Here is a 23,769-nt window from a genome sequence, read left to right as displayed (position 1 = left end):
GACACCTGCATCCGCCTAGATTGGCCAGAGCCCCTATTGTTAGATCCTCCATAAAGCTTTATAATTCCCCACTATTACTCTTTCATCTTAGAATGAAATGGAAATCTCATGTCTTTTAAAAGCTGCCACTACTCGCTGACCGTAGTCACTTAATGCTGAAATCCTGAAGCACAAATGGGAAATAATTACGGTACCCTCTATAAATGTTACTTACACTGGGAATCGGGGGAAAAGCAAAACAGAATAACATGTTTTATATGGTGATTATTTTGGTATTTATTATTTGGATTCTGACATTTCACTGTTACCAGAAAGTGTACCCTTGAAAACAAATTCATAGAATGCCACTGTGTAAGGAGAAATATGCATCTGCCTCTACCTGCGTATGTGCCTGTATATTATGCAATATCCACCATAACAAAATTAGACAGGTGTATAAAGTTGAGCAACCAACAGAGAAATTACATAAATACTTAGTTGAGCCTCCTTTTGCAAATGTAAAAGCCTCTAGATGCCTCCTATAGTCTTTGATGAGTGTCTGGATTCTGGATGGCAGTATTTTTAAACATTCGTCCATACAAAATCTCTCCAGTTCAGTTAAATTTCATGGGCAGCCTGCTTCACATCATCCCATAGATTTTCAATGATATTCAAGTCGGGGGACTGTGACGGCCATTCCAGAATATTGTACTTCTCTCTCTGCATAAATGTCTTTGTAGATTTCAAGTGCGTTTAGGGTCATTGTCTTGTTGGAATATCCAACGCCTGCGTAACTTCAACTTTGTGACTGATGCTTAAACATTATCCTGAAGAATTTGTTGATATTGGGTTGAATTCATCCAACTCTCGACTTTAACAAGGGCCCCAGTCCCTGAACTAGCCACACAGCCCCACAGCATGATGGGACCTCCACCAAATTTGACAGTAGGTAGCAGGTGTTTTTCTTGGAATGCGGTGTTCTTCTTCCACCATGCAAATAACTAAATTCTCTCATCAGTCCAAAGCACTTTGTTCCAAAATGACTGTGGCTTGTCTAAATGAGCTTTTGCATACAACAAGCGACTCTGTTTGTGGCGTGAGTACAGAAAGAGCTTCTTTCTCATCACCCTGCCATACAGATGTTCTTTGTGCAAATTGTGCTGAATTGTAGAACGATGTACAGATACAACATCTGCAGCAAGATGTTCTTGCAGGTCTTTGGAGGTGATCTTTGGGATGTCTGTAACCATTCTCACAATCCTCCGCATATGCTGCTCCTGTATTTTTCTTGGCCTGCCAGTAGGGATGTAGCGAACCGCCGATAATGTGTTCGCGAACACCGGCAAAAAATGCGGACAGTTCGCGAACAGTTCGCGAACTTCGAACATCCGAAAATCGTTCGATTCGAACGATCGAAGGATTTTAATCGTTCGATCGAACGATTTTCGTTCGAATCGAACGATCGAAGCCATTCGATCGAATGATTTCATTCAATCCAATGGCTTCGATCGTTCGATTCGAACGAAAATCCTTTGATTTTAGCGATCGAATGGTCGAATGGTCGAACGATTTTGACGCGAACGCCTATTGGCGAACGTCGCGCGACGTTCGCGAACTTGCGGCGGACGCGAACAGCCGATGTTCGCGCGAACAAGTTCGCCGGCGAACAGTCCGCGACATCCCTACCTGCCAGACCTGGGTTTTACAGCAACTGTGCCTGTGGCCTTCCATTTCCTGATTACATTCCTTACAGTTGAAACTGACAGTTTAAACCTCTGAGATAGCTTTTTGTAGCCTTCCCCTAAACCATGATAGTGAACAATCTTTGTTTTCAGATATTTTGAGAGTTGCTTTGAGGATTCCATGCTGTCACTCTTCAGAGGAGAGTCAAACAGAAGCACAACTTGCAATTGGCCACCTTAAATACCTTTTCTCATGATTGGACACATCTGCCTATGAAGTTCAAGGTGTAACGAGCTAATCCAACCAATTTGGTGTTGCCAGTAATCAGTATTGAGCAGTTACATGCATTCAAATTAGCAAAATTGCAAGGGGACCCACATTTTAGCACAGTCAGTTTTTCACATTTGATTTAATTTCATACAACTAAATACAGCTTCACTAAAAATCTTTGTTCAGAAAACATCCCAGTACTCAGATAGATAGATGTGCCATCTGCAGAGTGTATGGCACCAATAGAACTGATTTCTAGGCTCAGCCTCTTAGGTCAGCCATTGGTTCCAGTTAATAAATCTGGGAATTTTTGACGGATAGGAATTATATTGAGTGACCATGCAAGCTGTGAAAAACACAGCTGTAGTATGTGATCACTGTCTGCCCTGACCTAGTGGAAATAAAGTGATTGATTCATTCTGTACAGCTGCTGTATTTATCACAATATGCCCTGTTTTGCACTGCATACAGGTGAAAATTAAAAAACAAATCTCTCAGATTTCGAACATTAAAGACCCCTGGTATTTAAAGGAAAACTATACCCCCCAAACAATGTAGGTCTCTATTAAAAGATACTGAGTAAAACAGCTCATGTGTAAAACCCTGCTTCATGTAAATGAACCATTATCATAATAATATACTTTTTTAGTAGTATGTGCCATTGGGTAATCATAAATAGAAAATTGCCATTTTAAAAAATAAGGGCCGCCCCCTGAGATCGTAAGATTCACTGTGCTCACATACAAACCACATGTAAGGTCACATGAGCCAATTAACAGACAGAGTTCTGCCTTTTGCTTCCTCACTTCTTCCTGTTACAGTTAGTGTTGTAGTATTTCTGGACAGGTGATCTCTGAGGCAGCACAGATAGAGTCACGAAATGGTGGTTCAAGGCAAGAGATGTAAAAGAGAATATTTATGTAAATATATATTCCAGTTTGGTAAGATTCTTTAATATGTCATTCAATTTGATATAAACTATCTGTTGCTTAAGTATTCATTTTGGGGATATAGTTTTCCTTTAATGACTTACCTATTTCTACTATTATATGAATGAGGGTTGACTGTGAGCGAGCCGGCAGCAGTCACAGTAACAGCTCTTAGAAGCATTATTGATGTTACTTTGTTTTTGTCTGTCTACACTTGGATGTGACCTAATGCTATTCGGTAAAAGTCAGTTTTTCCTGAGGTTCCTCCTTTCCTTGGTGAAGCCAAACAGCTGGCATGTAACTATTTCTACATTCACTGACACCTGACTGAGAGCTCTGCCCATGGCTAGATTGGAGCAAGCATATCATGTTATTGCTGTTACACACATCGACAGTATTTGCTGCCATTTTGTACTCCTGGCTTTGGCCCTGTAAGTAACCTTTATACAGGTATGGGACCAGTTATCTTTTTGAATAAGGGGCCTTTCTGTAATTTGGATCTCCATACCTTAAAGGAAAACTAAACCCTAAAGTTAAAAAAACCCTACCCCACTACCCTACATAGACCCCCCTCCCTCCCAGCCTAGCTGCTACCCTGGGCAAATGCCCCTAACTCTTTACTTACTCCTCCATGCAGATTCTTTCCAGCGGAGTTCACGGCAGCCATCTTCTTCTCTTCAGTAATATTCGGATAGAGACACATGCGCAGTTGGAGCAATTTTCTCTATTAACGACAACTGCGAATGCGCCGAAACTCACTAAAATTGCAACACGTTGGTCTCATTCCGAAGATTACCGAAGCTGAAGATGGACCCCGTGAACTCCGCTGGACAGAATCTGCATGGAAGGGCAAGTAAAGACTTAGGGGTATTTGCCCAGGGTAGCAGCTAGGCAAGGGGGAGGAGGGAGGGGGGGGTCTATGTAGGGCAGGGGGTATGGTTTTTATTTATTAAGGGTTTGTTTCTCCTTTAAGTGTACTAAAAAACCCTAACCCTAATTCAAACGTTAATTAAACTCATTAGGATTGTTTGCCTCCAATATGGATTAATGTTACAAGTTTAAGGTACTTTTATATTGTTATAGATAAAAAAAAGTATTTATTTGATTAAAATGGAGTCTGTGGGAGATGGTCTTCCCGTAATGCTGAGCTATCTGGATGATGGGTTTCTGGATAACGGATTCCATACCTGTATTTGGACAGATTAAAAACCTATACTGTACATAATTATAAAAAGGTAAAACGTTTAAATAAGTAGGGTAACATTTTGTTTAATGTTTCTAGCTGCCATGTTGATTATAATGTGCATAAACAGTATACATGTGCTGACTTGGCTAATTTGGCAGCCTTTGGCTAATTCCTGACCTGACTGCTATCCAGTGTCAGACTGGGGGGAGTCTGATGCTTTTATTTTCTAAATCAACAATTGATCAGAAAACCAGATTCCCCAGACCATAAACTCTTACATGTGATATGGTTTTACCCTGGCTATGCCTAAATTCAAGATATGTGTCAGTTAAACTGAAACTTTGCTTATTATAGAGCCACATATGCACATACACCCCCCCAAAAAAAAAGATTATATTATATTAAAAAACAATGTCAACATAATGTATGTTATATCAATTTTAGCAGTTTTGCTGTCATAAATGTACACATAGAATTGACCGTATATGGTGTGGAATGCAAATGGCTTTGTGTTCTGACTGTTAACGTAATTAACTGTGGCATTCTGTATGCCAGCATTGTTCCTCTGAGACTATACAGGAAATATATGGGAAGCCAATGATAAAGCCAGGCTTCAGGAAACCAGTGCATTTGTACACTGAAGGGAGGCTTCAATTGTGCAAATTATGTATTTGTGTTATATACACACAATTGTGTGAACTTTTATATCTGTGAAGAATCTTTAATGTTGGTCCCAGGCTGATCAATTGCATGGTGATTTGCTGCATTGAAAGATCAGTTGTAATGATAACAAGGAACATTATTGTCCCCTATATTTTTAAATTAAATGTTTAAAGAACTCAAATGTACTTACCCACCCTACTTTATCATTTCGCAGCACTGTAAAACCGTCTTATCATGTTAGTGTTGTTTCTATAAAACAAAAAAATCAGTTTACAGGGCTCATGCACTTAATAAATTCATTGATTAGTAATGTAGTAATGGGCGAATGAATTTCCCTGTCTCGCGCAGGAGAATAAATTTGCGAAACTCCCTCGAAAATTCGCAGGCGCGCGACCGAAAAGTGGCTCATGTCAAAACCGCCGAGCATCAACACTATTCGGACGCTCATTGACTTTAACGCTGGCATAAATTTTCGAGTTTCGCAGAAATTGGCCAATCACTACTATACAGGCAATTTATAAATTCTCTTTTCCAGGCACAGGCCACTTGTCTCAGGCTGAATGGAGACGTTACGTCCCAGAATATCATTTTCATTATATGGCTTCAAGGGGATGAAACAGTTCTGATTATTTTCATTATATATCGATCGAAAACAGAGTAGTCAAGCAGTTTGCTACATAGTGTCCATAACCTTAATCTATTATATTTACTTTATTTTCTATCCAAGCAGCCATAGTTTAGGTGACAGTGAATTGAAACATTTTAATTGGTTCTTGTGCGTAACTACTGTAACTGGTGCAGTTTAACAGCCATGCTTACTAAATACTGTTGATTTCAAATAATCTTGTTTTGGCTTGTATACAGCGCTCATGTTATAATTATTGTATGCATTCTGGGACAGCGGGGGCTGTACGGGGGTCACGGGAAACTGTAATTTGGGCTACTTATTACATACAGTATTTATTTGTGCAGTCAAATACTGTCAGATGAAGACATGATGGAATGGCGTTGGTTAATTAATATGTCACTGTGCATCTGTAACTACTTACACTATGGCATGACTTCATTTGTGCAGATGGAGCTAGCTTTAATGTTGCATTTGGCTTAGATCATGCCACAAGGCCACTGGCTTTTTTTTCATCCAAAATGCAGTTTCTCAGAATTCCAACATAGTAGCAGGCACCCAGGACAACAGTTGAAACACACCAATATGGATGGAAAACATGTTAAAAAAGTAGCATTGCATGTTTTTCTCAGATGCTTGCAGCATCAATTACAGCATTAGTATACACAGCATTTGCATGGCAGTTGTGGTGAAGTCACTAAGGCAAACCTGGAATTCCAAACTGCCAATACATCCAGGGGCAAATTCACTAAGTGCCGAAAATACGCTATCGATGCCTTCGCCGCACTTCACCAGGCGAAGTTTTGCCAGGGCGCCGCTAATTCACTAAAATCTGAAGTTGCGTTCAGGGAGGCGAAAGGTAGCGAAGCTGCTCTAGCATTAATTCGTCAAGCAAGCTTGTAAGGGGGAAGGAGTATACCCCAAAAAAATTTACGATCTTTTTCAGCCTATAACCCTTTAAAAAGTAAAAGACGCCAGTGTTTTTTGGGACTTTGAAAAAATGTAAACTTTTTTAGAAGAAACTCCTATCTGCTCTATTGCACTTCGCCTGGTCTGAGGTGGCGAAGAGATATCTGGCGCAAGAGGTTACATTCAGTAAAATCCACAAGTCAGTGAATTAGCGTAGTAACGTCCCTTCGCCATAGCGCAACTTCGCCTGGCGTAAGGGTGCGAAGTAGTGCTAGAGTAGGTCCACTTCGCTAGCGAATTTACGCCAGCACCCGTTAGTAAATCAGCGAAGTGGCAAAATGACGCCACGCTGGCGAATTTTTGCTAGCGTTAGCCACTTCGCCCTTCAGTAAATTTGCCCCCTAGTGTTATGTCCATCCTTTGCTCACTGGTCTTCAGAGCAGACTGAACAGGTGCATTGGTACCCACTGCAATATGTGAAGGATTGTGTATGGATGCAAGTACCTTTGCTTAGAACATCATTTGAGGCTTGAGCCCAATTTTGTATCCATATTAATACTTTAATTAATACTCAGCATCTGTTTCTGTTCATTCTGTCTTAGTGCAGCAGTTGGGTGTCAGATGAATGATCCAATATATCTTATAGGGGGTTCCTTTCCTAGTAGATGTATTAGAGCTCACTCAAATATCTGATTCCAGTACAGGTATGGGACCTGTTATCCAGAATGCTCGGGACCTGGGGGTTTCCGGATAACGGATCTTTCCGTAATTTGGGTCTTCATGCCTTAAGTCTACTAGAAATTCATTTAAACATTAAATAAACCCAATAGGCTGGATTTGCTTCCAATAAGGATTAATTATATCTTAGTTGGGATAAAGTACAAGCTACTATTTTATTATTACAGAGAAAAGGGAAATCATTTTTGAAAATTTGGATTATTCGGATAAAATGGAGTCTATGGGAGACTTTCTGGATATCGGGTTTCCGGATAAGGGATCCTATACCTGTACAAACAAAATGTAACAAAATAACTGCCTTTTGCAGACAAGATTTCTGTGGTTTTAATAGAGTAAGCTCTAATACATCTTCTAGGTAAAAGAAGCCCCCTATAAGATATATTGGATCCAGAGCCATGCCGTGTAGGGCAGGCACCCTAGGCAACCCGGCCGGTTGGATGTGCGCATGCGTGAACTGCCACTCGATGCACACTTATGCGAATAGCCACACACGCATGCACGAAACAGACCAGGAAAATAAGGGACCGGACATGGGATAGGCAACAGAGAAGGTACGTGCCTGCCCCCCCCCAGCTTTGTGCCCTAGGCACATGCCTACCCTGCCTACCCCTAGTTTCGACCCTGATTGGATCATTCATCTGACACCCAACTCCTGCATGAAGACAGAAAGAGGTGAAACAAATGCTGAGAGAGGAATAGTGAAGATAAACTTAATTATTTCAGAAACGGTACAGAATATTTAATTGATTGTATTTAGAAAGTTTCTTATTCCTGTATGCTGAAGCTCATATTAAATTTTCATTTTCGCGAAAGTTCCCCTTTAAGATAAATGCTGTTTTTGCCTGTTTACAGTCACCTTAGTATTTTATGTTTTATGGTAATATTTGCCTACAGCCACAGTGAATTAGTGATTAGTAAGGACATAAACAGAATTACTGCGTTTGTTTTCTTACATTTTTTTCTCAGACTTAAAAGGCAAAAGTAACACAGTTTGGAGCATTATGCTACCTACTTTTATATTAAATGAGAACTAAAGCCTAAAAATGAAATATTTTACATACTGAACTTTGCACCAGCCTAAAGTTTCAGCATCTCAATAGCAACAATGATCCAGGACTTCAAACATGACATCTTGGAAAGTATCTGCACATGCTCTGAGCAGCTGTTGAGAAGCTAAGCTTAGGGGTTGTCACAAATTATCAAGCAGGAAATGAGGTTGGTCTGTAATATAATCTTAGGCTCCAAGGTTGATTATTAAATGCTGATGTTAATTGCACTGGTTTCTGAGCTGCCATGTAGTAATTATCTGTATTAATTACTAATTTGTGAAATCTTTATTCTGTGTATTGTATATTATGAGCCTGTCCCTAAACTCAGTAAGTGACAGAAGCACAGAGCATATGCAGAGAATGAGCACAAAAGAAGATGGGGAGCTACTGGGGCATCTTTGGAGGAACAGATCTTCACTGCTAAAGGGTTGTGGTTGCCTTGGGCTGGTACAGAAGTCCATAACATAATGTGCAACATTTCTAGCTACTTCTTTAGTTATCATCATCATCATCATTTATTTATATAGCGCTGTCAAGATACGCAGTGCTAGTTAAGCTTTAGTTCTCCTTTAAAGTGTTAATTAACCCCTTTTATGGCACTGGGCTGCTCTGCTACTTCAGTGCTGGGGAAAACTGGCAACCAATCTCATTCTAAAGCCTGTGCTCTTTCTTTTTGTGCCCATTTTGCTGAATAAATCGAGATAACATATTCTTCTGAAGTTTCATCCACTTGCAATCCACTTTGTCCGCTATAAAAACATGGTTACACACTGTTAGTTAGTGTTGTGTACAGGCCTACAAGGGATACAGAATATCATCAAACCTGGTAAGTAGAAACTGAAAGGTGGGGTCTGCGGCCATAATGGACCCCCTGCAGAGCAGTGAGAAGACAGAAGTGTTTGCACTTTAGAGTTCCTTTGAACAGAGAAAGGCAGTATGTCTATCATGGGAACTTGGAAGAGAGTTTATTTACAAGGATACAGATTACAATGAGGGTTTTACAATGCAGAGGCATGGACTGATTGTCGCTGCTGAGGCAGTGAATAAACAACCACTGTGGTGCACGGTCACTTGTTCCCAATAAAGATCTCCTAGTTTATTGGCCGCTGATATGTGTAAATAGCACACTTCCCTACTCCTTCTAAACTCAAATGAAAGAAACTGTATTCTGAGAAGCATTTCTTCATTAGCAGTGTTTTCCGAATATATATATATATATATATATATATATATATATATATATATATATATATATATATATATATATATATATATATATAGAAGGGATACTGTCATCTCTTAATTATTCCCTTTTTTATGATCCATTTTTTTCTTTTCCTATGAAAAATGGTACTCTTTTCATTCAGCTACTGTATATGTTTTATTGGCTCTGCCTTTGCTAAGCTTCTCTCTCCTAGTTAAATCTATGACAGTGCTTTCCAGCTAGCAGTGTTGTCTGTCACATTTTTATTACTGAAAAGAAAGAGAAGAGTTTATGTGTGCATGTTATGTTATACACAATATTACTCATTGAGATAATCATTAATGGGTACAGTGAGCTTCAGGTCTATATATCCATGGATATTTCATGGGTAGGCACAATATCCCTCACGAAAAATTGATACTACTTCCCAGTTAAATATCATGATAACAGCCCCTATACAGGTATGGGACCTATTATCCAGAATGCTCGGGACCTGGGTCTTTCCGGATAACGGGTCTTTCCGTAATTTGGATCTTCATACATTAAGTCTACTAGGAAATCATGTAAACATTAAATCAACCCTATAGGCTGGTTTTGCTTCCAATAAGGATTAATTATGTCTTAGTTTGGATCAAGTACAAGGTACTGTTTTATTATTACAGAGAAAAAGGAAATCATTTTTAAAAATTTGGATTATTTCATTATAATGGGGTCTATGGGAGACGGCCTTTGCGTAATTCGGAACTTTCTGGATAGCGGGTTTCCGGATAACGGATGCCATACCTGTACTACCTTATCTCCAGCTGTCTTTGGGTGCTCAAAGTCTAAAATATTAAATATATTTATATAAATTTTTTTTAAATTTCATATCTAAATGATTTTTGAGTCGACTTAAGATATGGCGATCCAAATTACAGGAATACCCCTTATCTGGGAAATACCCCAGGTCCCAAGTGTTCTGGATAATAGGTCCCATCCCTACATAGACAAAAAAGGGCAATGCCAGAAATATATCAAATCCTATTGCTAAACTGTACGTTTGTTTATAGTGTCTACATCACTTATTGTGAGTTTATAACCCATACATGTGCAATGCCACCTTCATAAATTATCCCAAGTGTATGATACGCGGCAGATCAGTGATGCCAATAGCAGAGCTTAAGTGCCATCATCCATAATTTACAGAGAACAAATTAGACAGCTTGATTGCTCAGTCAAGTTGTTTTTGTGTGTGGGATGTGAGATCTAATTTGGCTAGCATAGCACACTCTCTATCTGCCTAGTAAATATCAGAATCCTTTCTGCTCAGTGTATCCTGATAAACATAATATTCCAATCTGTTCTTAATTAGTTTATTCCTATCTTCTTCTTGTGGCTCAGCTATCACTGTACCTTCTGGAAAGCAAGGAGCAAATACTTCGGAGAGCAGGCAAAGTAAAAGTATCTGTTTCTGCTTAGTAATGCTCTCAGGTATTTAATTGGAAACAGACTGGATGGGAAAAATCTACATTTGGAATTATTATATTGCATGTTTTAAAAAAAAAAGTCTGCAAAAAAAAACAAAACAGCACTTTCTTGATTTGGTTAAAATGAATATATCTTTAATCACTTTTAACCATCGTTTTTTCTCAAAGGTAAAAAAATAGGGGACCAAGAATAGTGTAGCTAATGGGCACCTTGAGATTAACTTTTAGGGGAGCTCTACAAAGTTAAAGGAGAACTAAACCCTAAAAAGTTATATGGCTAAAATGCCATATTTTAGTTAGTTTTCCTTTAAGAATATTTTGTGTTGGGTGTCTGTTTTACAGTTTTATGTCTCATAGAAAGTTGTTTTCAGCATGTTGCAATTTACCTGGATTTATTTAAGCGGTGACAATGATTTTAGCAGACTTCTATAAAGATATCGGGTTCAGCTAAATCCATTATTTCCTGTGGGGTGATCGTGGTAACAAGTGAAATGAAAAAATAAAAGCATATGTAATGGTTGGAATTCAGCAAAATATGTAGAAGTGTGGAAATGGATAAAATACAAGATATTAGGCAAAATTGATACAAAAGGGTTAATATCCGACATCCAAGACAAATAACTGGGAACATGTTGCACACAGTAACACTTAGTGGGTTATTTATTAAGGTCCGAATTTATCTCAATATCGGCTGCTACAAACTCCGATCTAAGCCGCTCAGGTTTTTAATGCTTATTTATTATTACATTTTCCCGAAAATTACTTTTGCGGGAAAAGCTCAGATTTTCACGATTTTTTCCTGAACTTTCTCCGAAAACATTGTGAAATTGCCCGAAACCCCGGACACAACCAAAAATCAATGAGACTGTTCCCATTGACTTTTAATGTAGACAAGAACAGCACCTTCTTAATGTAATAAGAGGCCTTTATTCAAACACGGCACAGACCAATAGTAGCAACCCATTGACTTTTATGCAACCTCGACAGGTTTGAGATGCTGTGTTTTTATATTCTGGCTTTTTAGCCCTCGGGGTTTAATAAATTCCGAAAAAATTAGTGATTATTTTAAAAGCCTATTATAACACAAAAAAATCACGATTTTTTTTCGGATTTCGGGGAATTTCGGGAATTCGGAGCTTAGTAAATAACCCCTTTATTATTTTAGCTGTTTCCAATTTTTTTGTGCCAATAGGCTTTCATTCTTCTTAAAGGAGAAGGAAAGGCTAAAATTAAATAAGCTTTATCAGAAAGGTCTATATAAATACACCAGTAAACCCTCAGCTCTGAGTCCTCTGTCAAAAGAAACACAGCATTTCTTTCCTTTTATTGTGTACACTTGGGCTTCTGTATCAGACTTCCTGTTTTCAGCATAAACCTCCAGGGCAGGGCTTGAGCATGCTCAGTGTGCTCCTCTTCCCCTCCCTCCTCCCATCCCTGCTGTAATCTGAGCTCAGAGCTGTATGTGAGCAGGGAGAGACTCAGGCAGGAAGTGATGTCACACCAAGCTTATATGGCAGCTTCTATCCTAAACAAACAGAGACAGTGTCTAGAGCTGTTTACTCAGTTTTGATAAAGCATTCTGCAGAATAAATATAGCATTCTAGCTTGCACTATTGTGGCTAATCTGTTGGCAATAAACTGTCTTGGAGCTTTCCTTTTCCTTTAATGACTGGTGAAAGAGGGATATTGGACAGAGACACTCCCGAGTCCCACACAAATTTCTGACCAGGAAATAACATTACGTTCTTTGCCTTATAGTAAAATAAAGGAATTCGGCTTCCATACACCAACACTGGCAGCCTCAGCTTTGCTTACAATGGAGAGTTTTTTTGGGGGGTTTTTCCCTGCCATTTGTTTTTGATGATACGTTTAACAATGGATATTTTGGTCCTCTTTTTATTTATATGCTTTGCAGCTTAAATATAAATGAAAAATAATTTACAGTTGATTACATTGCTCAGGTTTATAAGGTTATTCTTTCCTTTTTATAGCAATGTATTAGGGTAAGACTACACAAACGATTTCAGCGCGATCCGACGCGCTGCGACAAAACGCATGCGACTTGTCGCATGTGACAAAAAAAAGAGATAGAATTGTCGCATGGTGTCGCAGCGTTGATCCGATGCGACACGATTGTCGGATGCAGACACAGCGCTCAGTTGATTAGTTGGTCGCGCGTTAATCCGACGCGACACGACTGTCAAATGCAGACGCAGCGCGCAGCGTCTGTATCCGACAGTCGTGTTGCGCCAGATCAATGCTGCGACACCATGCAACAATTCTATCTCTTACCTTATTTTTGTCACATCGCGTCGAATTGCGCCGGAATCGTTTGCGTAGTCCTACCCTTAAACTAAGAAACAAAAGTGAAATTTCACTGAAAGGCATGGTATGAGGGTTAAATCTGCATCATTACTTCCACGTGTACATGTTTTTTTGCAGACACACACTTTGCTTCATGGGTGCAAGTCTTTGCACTTCTCTCGTATCTATGTGTGCCTAATCTATGCTATCTCTAACATGTGCTAGTATGCTGCTCTCACCTATTCTAGGGCATCAGATTCAAAGCACCCGGTACTTAACACATTCCTTGACTAGGCAGTAAGTACAGGGTTGGTTGAAACAGTTAAATCGCATGCAATTGAAAAGTGTGTAAAACCATGCCCGTGCCATGCCCAGGTGCTTCTTATTACCTTGCACATTGTGCCTGTTTAGGGTTTTCGGTCTCTCCAGCAGGCACAATAGCGCTGGGATTCTGGGAAAGAATGTTGCATTATGGATTCATTACACTTGAGTATTTTTTTTTTTTCCACTACTTTCATAAATGAGCCTTTAAATGCATCTAACTACTAGTTACGTCTATTATTCATGAATTCTTTGGATTGATTAGTTCAAGAAGGAACCTTAGTGTGTCCCTTTGGTATGAATAAAATTGTCTCCTATGTTTCCAAATTGATGCCCAAAAGAAGCCATATTAGCTTTCTGCATGAGGGTGTACATTGTACCTGTGCATCAGTCATATTTCCTGCTCAACTGTATTTTGAAAGGATAAGAACTTAGGACGTTTTTGTTTTTTTTGAGAAATCATGTTAAATGCCTGCTTTATTCCGCTATTATTAGATACATTCTGTCCGTACAGTACAGCTGATTGAAACATTGATTAAATGATCTTAATGTTCCTATTTCACAGATGACAAGCTAATGAGCAGTAAAATAAAATTGGTCACTGACATAGTGGCAGCTGGCCTGTTACATAACTGTCAGCCATCTGATCCTGTCTGAATTCAACATGAAAAAACTGTTAACCTCAAACCATTCTAACTTTGAGAAATATTCACCAGAATGGTTTTTTTTTTTTGTAGGACCACCAACAATGGGCTGTGGACTAAATAAATTGGAGAAACTAGATGACAAAAGGCCAGGGAACATCTATTCTACCTTGAAGCGACCACATGTTGAAACTAAGATTGATGTGGTTTATGAATATCGATACGTCGACTTCACAACATTAAGTCAAGGTACGTTTACATGTATGCTTATTTGTCAGGAACTTTATAAGTGTTTGTGCATCTTTAGACAACTAAATGGTATAAGTAGTAGTAAAAGTACACAGTGTTATAAATAAATAAATACACTTCACCTTCCATTCATGAGGATTTGGTTGGTCCTTATTCCAGGCACCACTAATTATATTATGGGGATTGAGGGCCAGAGTGATAATGCCAGTAATAGGGGATAAGTCCCCCCCATTACCCCGCAGTGAGAGAAGCCACAGAGCGGGCAAGAAGGTTCTGACAGGCACCTCTCCGCCCCCCAGTGACGAGTAGGGGGCAGAGTTGCAGTATCTGGTCTGTTCTATGTGACCTGCTGGCTGGGATCCGGCTCTGTGCTCCTGCCACACAAGGTAACTCCAGGCTGTGCGACTTGAAATTCCATGTCACTGTCCGATGCTGTCACCCCTAGGGGGCACCTCAGAGAATCACTACCTGTGTGAGCTTAGTCCTGCGGTTCAGTGCAGGACTAAGTCGGGACATTTCAGTGCAAATGCGGGACTGCGGGTTGAGCTGTGAAAAGCGGGATTGTCCCACAAAAATCAGGACATTTGGGAGGTATGCTTTAAGGAGAACTAAACCCCCTTGCTAATAAAACCCACTACCCCTTACCCTCCATAACCCCCTCCCTGCTCTGCCCAAACAGGTGTTAACACCCCTAAGCCTGTAATTACCCCTCGTTGCAGTCAGCCCAGCGGCTGTCACGGGCGCCATCTTCTGGAGCTTCGGTAATCATCAGGCCTTCTTCTGGCGCTTCGATAATTTTCGTCACTTTCGGCGCATGCGCAGTAATCACAAAGCGGGCGACTGCTCCAACTGCGCATGCGCTAATACGTCACTTTCTCGAAGAAGAAGTGCTGAAGATGGCCCCTGTGAGCTCCACTCCGCTAATTCTGCAACAAGGGATAATTACAGGCTATGGGGCATTTACAGGTGTTAACACCTGTGCGGGGGTGGGGGACTATGGTGGGTAGGGGGTAGGGATTTTTATTAGTAAAATACTGATCTGTGCATCTGTTTTAAAAATTTGCCCACAGTTCATTCAGAATATATTTGGATTCCTTACATGGAGAAGGGTAAGGTATCACATCCCACAATGACAGTCACAAATAGTCAGCAGAACGCAAACTTAATAAAAGGGACGACCAAAGATGGGTAAGATTACATTCATTAGCAGTCATATGACAGGACGTCAAAGGGTCATAAACTGCATTGATTCAAATTAAATTCTCCTCAGTTCTGGTAGGGATAAATATGGAAATGCACAGCCTCTCTCTCTCTCACAATGTAACACTATCCCTATATCAGTGGGCTTTATACAACTGTGGGAAAACATATTGACAGGAAATGTGGTTTTACTTCTATAGCTATCGGCAACGCCATGTTTAGTGACTCCTCTAGCATGAAATAATGCCTCGCTCCCAAATGCCAATGGATTGAGCTTCTCTGCATCTGGTTCCATTATCTGCATCTGCTTGTGATTTAGGGACTGACAGCAGGTTTAACTAAGTATTGTGCTGGGATATAGCAAATATATTCTTAGAGGTATTATATGGCAAACACCAAAATTAGAGATGTTGGACCTTTGCCCTTTCCATGATGTTGAACTATACCTCTTAGCATTCCTCAGCTGCCTGTTTGAATCCTCTCTCTTTCCAGTTTGTTGCACACACCAGGCCCATTTAATTTGGAGAAATGTATGCAATGAGATGCATGCAGCTGTTTGGTTACACTGACAATTGAGGCAATCTCCTTAAAGGGCTTGTCCACCTTTGCGTTAACATGCATTATGATGTAGAGAGTAATATTCTGACTGAGTCATTTTGCAATTGGTTTTAATTTGTTTTTATTATTTGTGGCTTTTATGTTATTTAGCATTTTATTCAGCAGCTCTCCAGTTTACAGTTGCAGAAATCTGGTTGCTATGGTCCACAGTAAGTTCTGAGGAATCTCACTGCTTATTACAGAGCTTATCTGTTATTTCCTGTGTATCCTGTGACTTTACTCCTTTTTTCCAGCTTGAATGGCTGCCCCCATGGCTACACAGCAGCTTGTTTATATAAACTATAGTAGTCTAAAGCAAACACACCAGTTTTACCAGTGCAGAGCAGCAGTAGATTACATTGGCATTTCTTTAAAATAATAAAATTTTTTGGTGTTACTGTTTCTTTAATTTAAGAGCAGAGACACACTGGGAGATTCGGGGAGATTAGTCGCCCGTCGACAAATCGCCTCTTCTTCGGGTGACTAATCTCCTCGCAATGCCTTCTTGCCACCTAGAATCGAAATCGCAGGCAGGATGGCACTTGGAGCGATTCGTTTTCCGAAGTCACCCAAAGTTTCCTCGTGAGGCAACTTCTGGCGACTTCGGAAAACGAATCGCTCCAATTGCCATCCCGTCGGTGATTGAGATTCTAGCCGGCGGGAAGGCACTTCTGGAAGAGTAGTCGCCCGAAGAAGAGGCTATTTGGCGCTGGGCGACTAAATCTCCCCGAATTTCCACGTGTCTCTGCCCTAAAGGTGAACCACACCTTTAAAGGAAAAGTAAAGCATAACAAAAGAAGTAGCTAGAAATGTTGTACATAATGTTTGGGGCTTCTGTACGAGCCTAAGGCAACCACCGCCCTTTATCAGTAAAGATCTGTGTCTCCAAAGATGCCCCAGTAGCTCCTCATTTTCTTTTCTGCTGATTCACTGCACATGCTCTGTGCTGCTGTCACTTACTGAACTTAGGGACCCACTCACAATATACAGTACACATAGAATATAAATGTCACAATATAAGGCTGATTAGTAATTAATACAGATAATTACTATGTGGCAGCAGAGAAACCAGTGCAACTAGCATCAGAATTTAATAATCTTCCTTGTAGCATCAGCGTCAGTTAAACCAACCTCATTTTCTAATTTGTGATGACCCCTAAGCTTAGCTTCAACAGCTGCTCAGTGTCCACTGAGCATGTGAGTGTCGCAGACACTTTGCAAGATGGTGACCCCCTGTGACAAGTTTGAAGTCCTGGATCATTGCTGCTATTGAGAAGCTAAAACTTTAAAATATGGCATTTTAACCATATTAATTTTTAGGCTTTAGTTGTCCTTTAAATTACTAAACAGGGTCTTGGCCTCGACTCTTGGGGGGCACATTTACTTTGCTCGAGTGAAGGAATAGAATAAAAAAAACTTCACATTTCGAAATGTTTTTTTTGGCTACTTTGACCATCGAATTGGCTACTTCGACCTTCGACTTCAAATCGAACGATTCGAACTAAAAAATTTTCGAATATTCGACCATTCGATAGTCGAAGTACTGTCTCTTTAAAAAAAACTTCAACCCCCTACTTCGCCACCTAAAACCTACCGAGGTGCCATGTTAGGAAGGTCCCCATAGGCTTTCATATGTTTTTTGGTCGTAGAAAAATCGTTCGACCGATGGATTAAAATCCTTTGAATCGTTCGGTTCGAAGGATTTAATCGTTTGATCTAATTGCGGTAAATCCTTTGACTTCGATATTCGAAGTCGAAGGATTTACATTCGGCAGTCGAATATCGAGGGTTAATTAACCCTCGATATTCGACCATATGTAAATCTGCCCCTATGTGTAATTTGGTTATGTGCATGGATAGCCTATAGAGGGAATGGGAATTGTGCAAGAATTGTATAGGAAGACAGAGTGGGTTTAGGGCATAACTGGATAAATTGTGGATCCATTTATGGATTAGGAAATCTTTCTTAGGTCTGATCAGCAGTGCAGTGGTCATTTTTTAATCTTAATCTTATATGTGACCATAAGGTCCCCATAGACGCGACGATTCTTCTTGCCGAACGACCAATTTTAGGGAAGTCCGACCAATCCTTTGAAATTATCGTGCGGTTAGTGGTATTCGAACGATCGTACATCTTACGATTTTTCGGCCGACATCTGTCAGGAAATTGATCGGCTGGGTCAAAAAATCTTTGTCGGACCCAGTGCAATCTATCTATGTTTGCCGGGCTAAGCAGGCAGCTCCCCTTTGTTCTCCTGGCAAATTGGTCTTTTTAGTTGATGGTAAATTTGTACGATCGTACGATCGTTCCGAGAAGATCGTGGTCTCACGATCAGGATCTGATCTTTTAAAAATCTTTACATCTATGGCCAGCTTAAAAGAAGTCAAATTGTGCAATCACTCTAAAAGTGTTAACCCCTGTGCTGCAAGTCTTTACTATGTGAATACTGTGGGTGCAGCGTTACATTGCAAATCAAGTAGGTTTGCCACCTTTACATTTGTGACCCAAACACCATATTCAGGTCTCAGCAGTCTCTTTGATTTTATATTCAGGCAAATAATTTGTGGAAGATTCTGTTTTACAAATATGATGGCTTTGGTGCATCCCTACTGCTTATAGGGAGTTGGATTGTTGAAATACAGAGATTATTGGTCATGTGATAGAGGAGGAGAAATATCCCCCTAATTTACTATTGTTTTTGAAATATAAATCTCCATAGAAAAGGGAAGCAGGAGAGACAGGAAGAAAAGTGAACCTGTTATTCACAAATGTATATTTAATGTATGACCAGAGAGTTAAAGTGCTACTTAATATTATTTTCCATTTCCACAGCTTAATTCAGCTATAAGTTTTAAGTCTTTTTATTTTGTTAGCAGAATTTTTGTCAGTCCTAGCAAGAATATGAATAAGAATAAGAATACACACCTGAAGTGTGAACTTAACTTTGTGAACTGTTAATTTATTTGCACAATTCTAAAGGTTTACACATGTATATATCCAATTTCTGCCTATATATTACACATTTCATGTTTATATATTGATTGTGTATTTTTAAGTGCCTTTTTGTGATCTGTACTAGCTGGAGCCACGTCATCTCGTCTCAATGTATATTCGTATACTGCTGAGATGACAATAAAGTTTATTTTGACTTTGACTTTGATATTCAGAACAACTGGAGATGTATGTATTCAGAATAATCTTATCCTGATACTTATTAAAATATATGAAAAAAAAACAAATGTTATATGTACAAATAAGCACCGTTGTAAACACACACTGAAAATTTGAAAGCAAGGCATGCAACAAATTACGATGTGCACAAAGAATTTTGTGTGAAAATACATAAAGGGTGAAAATTACCACAGACACAAATGCAGAAAAGTTTGTCTATTAGTGTTCATGCAGTTCCAGATGAGATGCAGAGCAGTGCCATGCAGTGATTCTTCTGCGTCCAAAATGTAAAACACAACAAATTGCTCAAATTTTTTGCACTTTTTTAAACTCAGTTTTAAACTCCCATCACCTTGACATTCGAATAAAAAAAGACCAACCGAAATGTATTAAAAACAAATAGAATCTTTTAACTTTGGGGGAATAGGCTGTATTCGATCAAATTCGAATCGATGTATTTTCCAAAAAAACGTTCTATTTTTTAAAGTCCACCAAATGACTCCAAATGGGTTCTAGGAGGTCACCCATAGGCTAAAACAGCAATTCTGCAGGTTTTAGATGGTGAATAGTCAAAGTCGAATTTTTAAGGAGACAGCAAATAATAAATTTCGATATCCAAATTTTCTAATTTTTATCAAATTTGATGCGAATTTGGACTATTCCCTAGTTGAAGTACACTAAAATTGTTAAAAGAACAAACAAAAGATAATTTCATACACACAGCTAAAAAAGGAAATTCGAGGGCACATTGTCACCAAGTGAGTCATCCAGTAACTTGGCATTGTACTTTGCAGCTAAATATAAGTACGAGGATTTTGTACCATTGCTGCCCTTTCTGGCATAAGCATCTCAAAGATATTTATTCCACACTCATACAGTGAGGGCCTGCTGTAGCTACGATGGAGCAGGACAGAGCTAGAATTAGGGGTAAGCAGAAGAGCCACCTGCCTAGGGCGCAGCCATGGGGGCGCTGGTCAGTTACCTGTTAAGGGGGTTTTCTGCTTACCCCTTGTCCGGATTGTCGTGCTCCCTCTGCTGCTCTCCCCTCCCCTCTGTTAAGGCACATGTGAGCGAACGTGCAGGGGTTTAGGGTTGCCACCTGTCTGGTTTTGACCCGAACAGTCTGGTTTTTTGAAGGTCTGTCTGGGCCAAAACTGCCTGCCCAGTTTTACAAATTAGGAAAACCGGACTGGGCAGGATTCCCTGAGATTGATGAGGCGAATGGCCATTCGCCAATCTCCACGTCATAGCCCCGCCCTCTACAGCATGTTACACCCTCTATGTCACACCCCATCCCTGCCATGTCACAGCCCTACCTCCTGCTACTTAAAGGAAAACTATACCCCCCAAACAATGTAGGTCTCTATTAAAAGATACTGAGTAAAACAGCTCATGTGTAAAACCCTGCTTCATGTAAATGAACCATTATCATAATAATATACTTTTTTAGTAGTATGTGCCATTGGGTAATCATAAATAGAAAATTGCCATTTTAAAAAATAAGGGCCGCCCCCTGAGATCGTAAGATTCACTGTGCACACATACAAACCACATGTTAGGTCACATGAGCCAATTAAGAGACAGAGTTCTGCCTTTTGCTTCCTCACTTCTTCCTGTTACAGTTAGTGTTGTAGTATTTCTGGTCAGGTGATCTCTGAGGCAGCACAGATAGAGTCACGAAATGGTGGTTCAAGGCAAGAGATGTAAAAGGGCGATATTTATGTAAATATATATTCCAGTTTGGTAAGATTCTTTAATATGTCATTCAATTTGATATAAACTATCTGTTGCTTAAGTATTCATTTTGGGGGTATAGTTTTCCTTTAATGGCCCCACCTCCCCACCTGGAATTAGTCGGGAGGAAAGGTGGCAACCTTAGTAGGGTGGTACTGTGGTAGCCAGCCAGGATGCCTAGGGTGCCCGTTGGCTTGGCCCAGCCCTGGTGCAGGATTAGGGAGTAAGGAAAGCAACTTTAAGTAAAGCTAATAATATTTGTCTCTATACCAGTAGTAAGACCCCTTAGTAATGTGACCACCCTTCCCAAGACTTATTTTTACTGTACCTGAAAAAAGGAACTCTGTGTTGTTTAACTAACTACAATTGCACAAAATGACTATTGTTACTCTGTACTTTATAGCTTGAATGATAGTGGCTTAACTGCCACTGTTTGTCCGATTGTTCATTCGAGACGTGAAGGCAGAATGTGCTAAAAACAGATCATGTGCACGCCTGAAAGCGAGTAGGAAGGAAGCACGGACTTCTGGAAAGATTAGTGTGTTGTGACAGTGCCCTGTGTAAGACTGGAAGGGAAATGGGGGAGCAGCAGCTGAAACAGACCACATTGTTATGTAGAGGAGAACTTTTTTTTTCTGCCTCTTTGAACTTCCTGAGTGAGTCTGTCACAAAAATGTGAATAAAACAGTTGGTTGTCAACAGCCATAAACGCTCAAGGTGAGAAAATGTACAAAGAAAGTGCCATAAATTGTGTGTTTATGTCACTGGCTTCGATTGGTTTGTTAAATCTTCCATCTGTGATCGTCTAGAACTGCCAGTTTATAAAGGCACACTATTCAAACTCTCACTGCAGCAGATAAGCATTAGCTAATACTCACTAAGGGGCAGATTATCAAAATGTCAGATTAGAGCTCACCCTAAAAAAATTCACCCACCTTCTATTAATTCCTATAGGATTTCTAGAAGTGTATTTATCAATGGGTGAATGTTCACTGCTTGATAAATAAACAAACCATAAATACCATAGGAAATGAATCCTAAAAATAAGATAAAAAATCCCATAGGAATGAATAGAAAGTGTTTCAGCTCTAATCTCACATTTTTCTAATGCAATCTGAGAGATTTATGGGAGAATGTAAAAAAAAGTCGCAAGGAGAAAAACAGTCTGCACAAATAAGAATAAAAATGTGCATTCTGCAATGTAAAATTCTTCCTTAAACTGTTATTGCATTGCCACTTATAATTCTGCACTTTTAAGAAATGCCTGAAGGGTCTTGTAATTATTTGGAGCAAGCTTAACAACTTTTTCAGTAAGAGCATTTATTCCATTCACTGCTCACTGGCGCAAAATATTTGTAAAAATTTGCAAACCTTCTTTTACTGTTGGAAAAAGTAGCTAAACAGTTTCCGGGTTCTCTATTAGTGATGGGCAAATAAATTCGGCAGGCACGAATTTGCGGTGGATTTCCACATTTCTCTGCCGGCGAATAAATTCACGGAAAAATTTGTCGGCGTCAAAAATTTTTGGACACGCGTCGGAAAAGTCGCTCGCGTCAAAACTTTGTGCACAGTTATCTACTTTTAACAGAATTTTATGGCTTTATCAAGCAATAACTCTTGCATGACACATTGTTTGAAAATATTTGTTTGAAAATATTTTATTTGATTTTGACACATTGTTAAGACATTGGAAAACCCTACCCAGTAATGCAAGTCTTAAACATACCATCTTCTTTTATTATATTTCATAAGTTCTGATGTTGTTGTCATTCATTCTGCAGATTAGTAAAGTGTCCCTGTGATATAATGAATGTATGTTTTATGGGTATAGTGCATGATTTTGTGAAAGGTAAACTATACCCTCAGAATTAATATTTAATCAACAGACAGTTTACATCATATTAAAGGAATTGTTCATTGTAAAAAAAAACAAAAAACTGGGTAAATAGATTTCCCACTGAATTGTGCCTTTAAGAGGCTTGTTATAGAACCGTACCAAACTGAAATATAGGTATTAGTAAATATTGCCCTTTTACATCTTTTCCCTTGAGCCCCCATTTTGTGATGGTCTGTGTGCTGCCTCAAAGATCACCTGACCAGAAATACTGCAGCTCTAACTGCAACAGTGTGGGAGTAAAAGACAGAACTCTGTCGATTCATTGGCTGATATGACCTCACATGTAGTGTATGCTTGCCCTTGGTCTGTTTGTGTGCACCATGAATTGGATGGTCCCAGGTGGCAGCTCATAGTAGATAAAATGACACATTTTTTCACATTTGTAAAGTAAAATATAAATAAATAAAACACTATTTTGCATAATATAATGTTCCCCTTTGCTGTGCAATTTCAATGTTTGGCTAACTCTGCATAGAAGTTCTGAATTTTATAAGCTAGGAATAATTTCATCCTTCTATTATTCCTTTTTTGTTATGATTCATTTCCTGCTTCTAATGGGGTAATTCGGAAAGGGTTCACCATCTTTCTCTGTGAGGTAAGATCCTCTTTCTGAATCATCAGCTTCAGCCAAGTATAAAATACCAGTGCCCAAGTAATTCTCACCATATGCCGCGTTAGATCATACACTCCACAGGCCAAACTCAAACAAAAGGCATTCATCTTAAAAATATGTGCCAACGTAGTAGACCAAACGCAAAGTAGATTCTGTATTTATGTATTTTTTTCTGTAGTGTAATAAACTACTGTAGGATAAAATATTTATTTGCCATAGAACAGTATGATAGTAACGCATAAGAATCACAGATTGATGATCTGGCTCTGGATTAAAGCAGATTAGTTGTGTTTAATGCTACATCTTTTGCTGCTTAACTTCATAGGCATTTAGTGTT

At 39.4% G+C, this 23,769-nt stretch overlaps 1 protein-coding gene across 1 annotated transcript in view; it reads left to right on the top strand.

Annotated features, from left to right (window-relative positions):
- LOC108719945 (raftlin) overlaps positions 1-23,769 on the top strand; it is a 198,711-nt gene that overhangs the window by 14,609 nt on the left and 160,333 nt on the right. Inside the window, exon 2 of the mRNA XM_018269260.2 lies at positions 14,064-14,219. Within this exon, the coding sequence (XP_018124749.1) occupies positions 14,075-14,219 (145 nt within the window). The 5' untranslated portion in view covers positions 14,064-14,074. The remainder of the gene's footprint in view (positions 1-14,063; positions 14,220-23,769) is intronic.

The sequence above is a fragment of the Xenopus laevis genome, chromosome 6S (genome assembly GCF_017654675.1).
Source record: "Xenopus laevis strain J_2021 chromosome 6S, Xenopus_laevis_v10.1, whole genome shotgun sequence".
In the NCBI taxonomy this organism is placed as follows: Eukaryota; Metazoa; Chordata; class Amphibia; order Anura; family Pipidae; genus Xenopus; species Xenopus laevis.
This window is presented reverse-complemented; position numbering and strand designations above follow the sequence as displayed.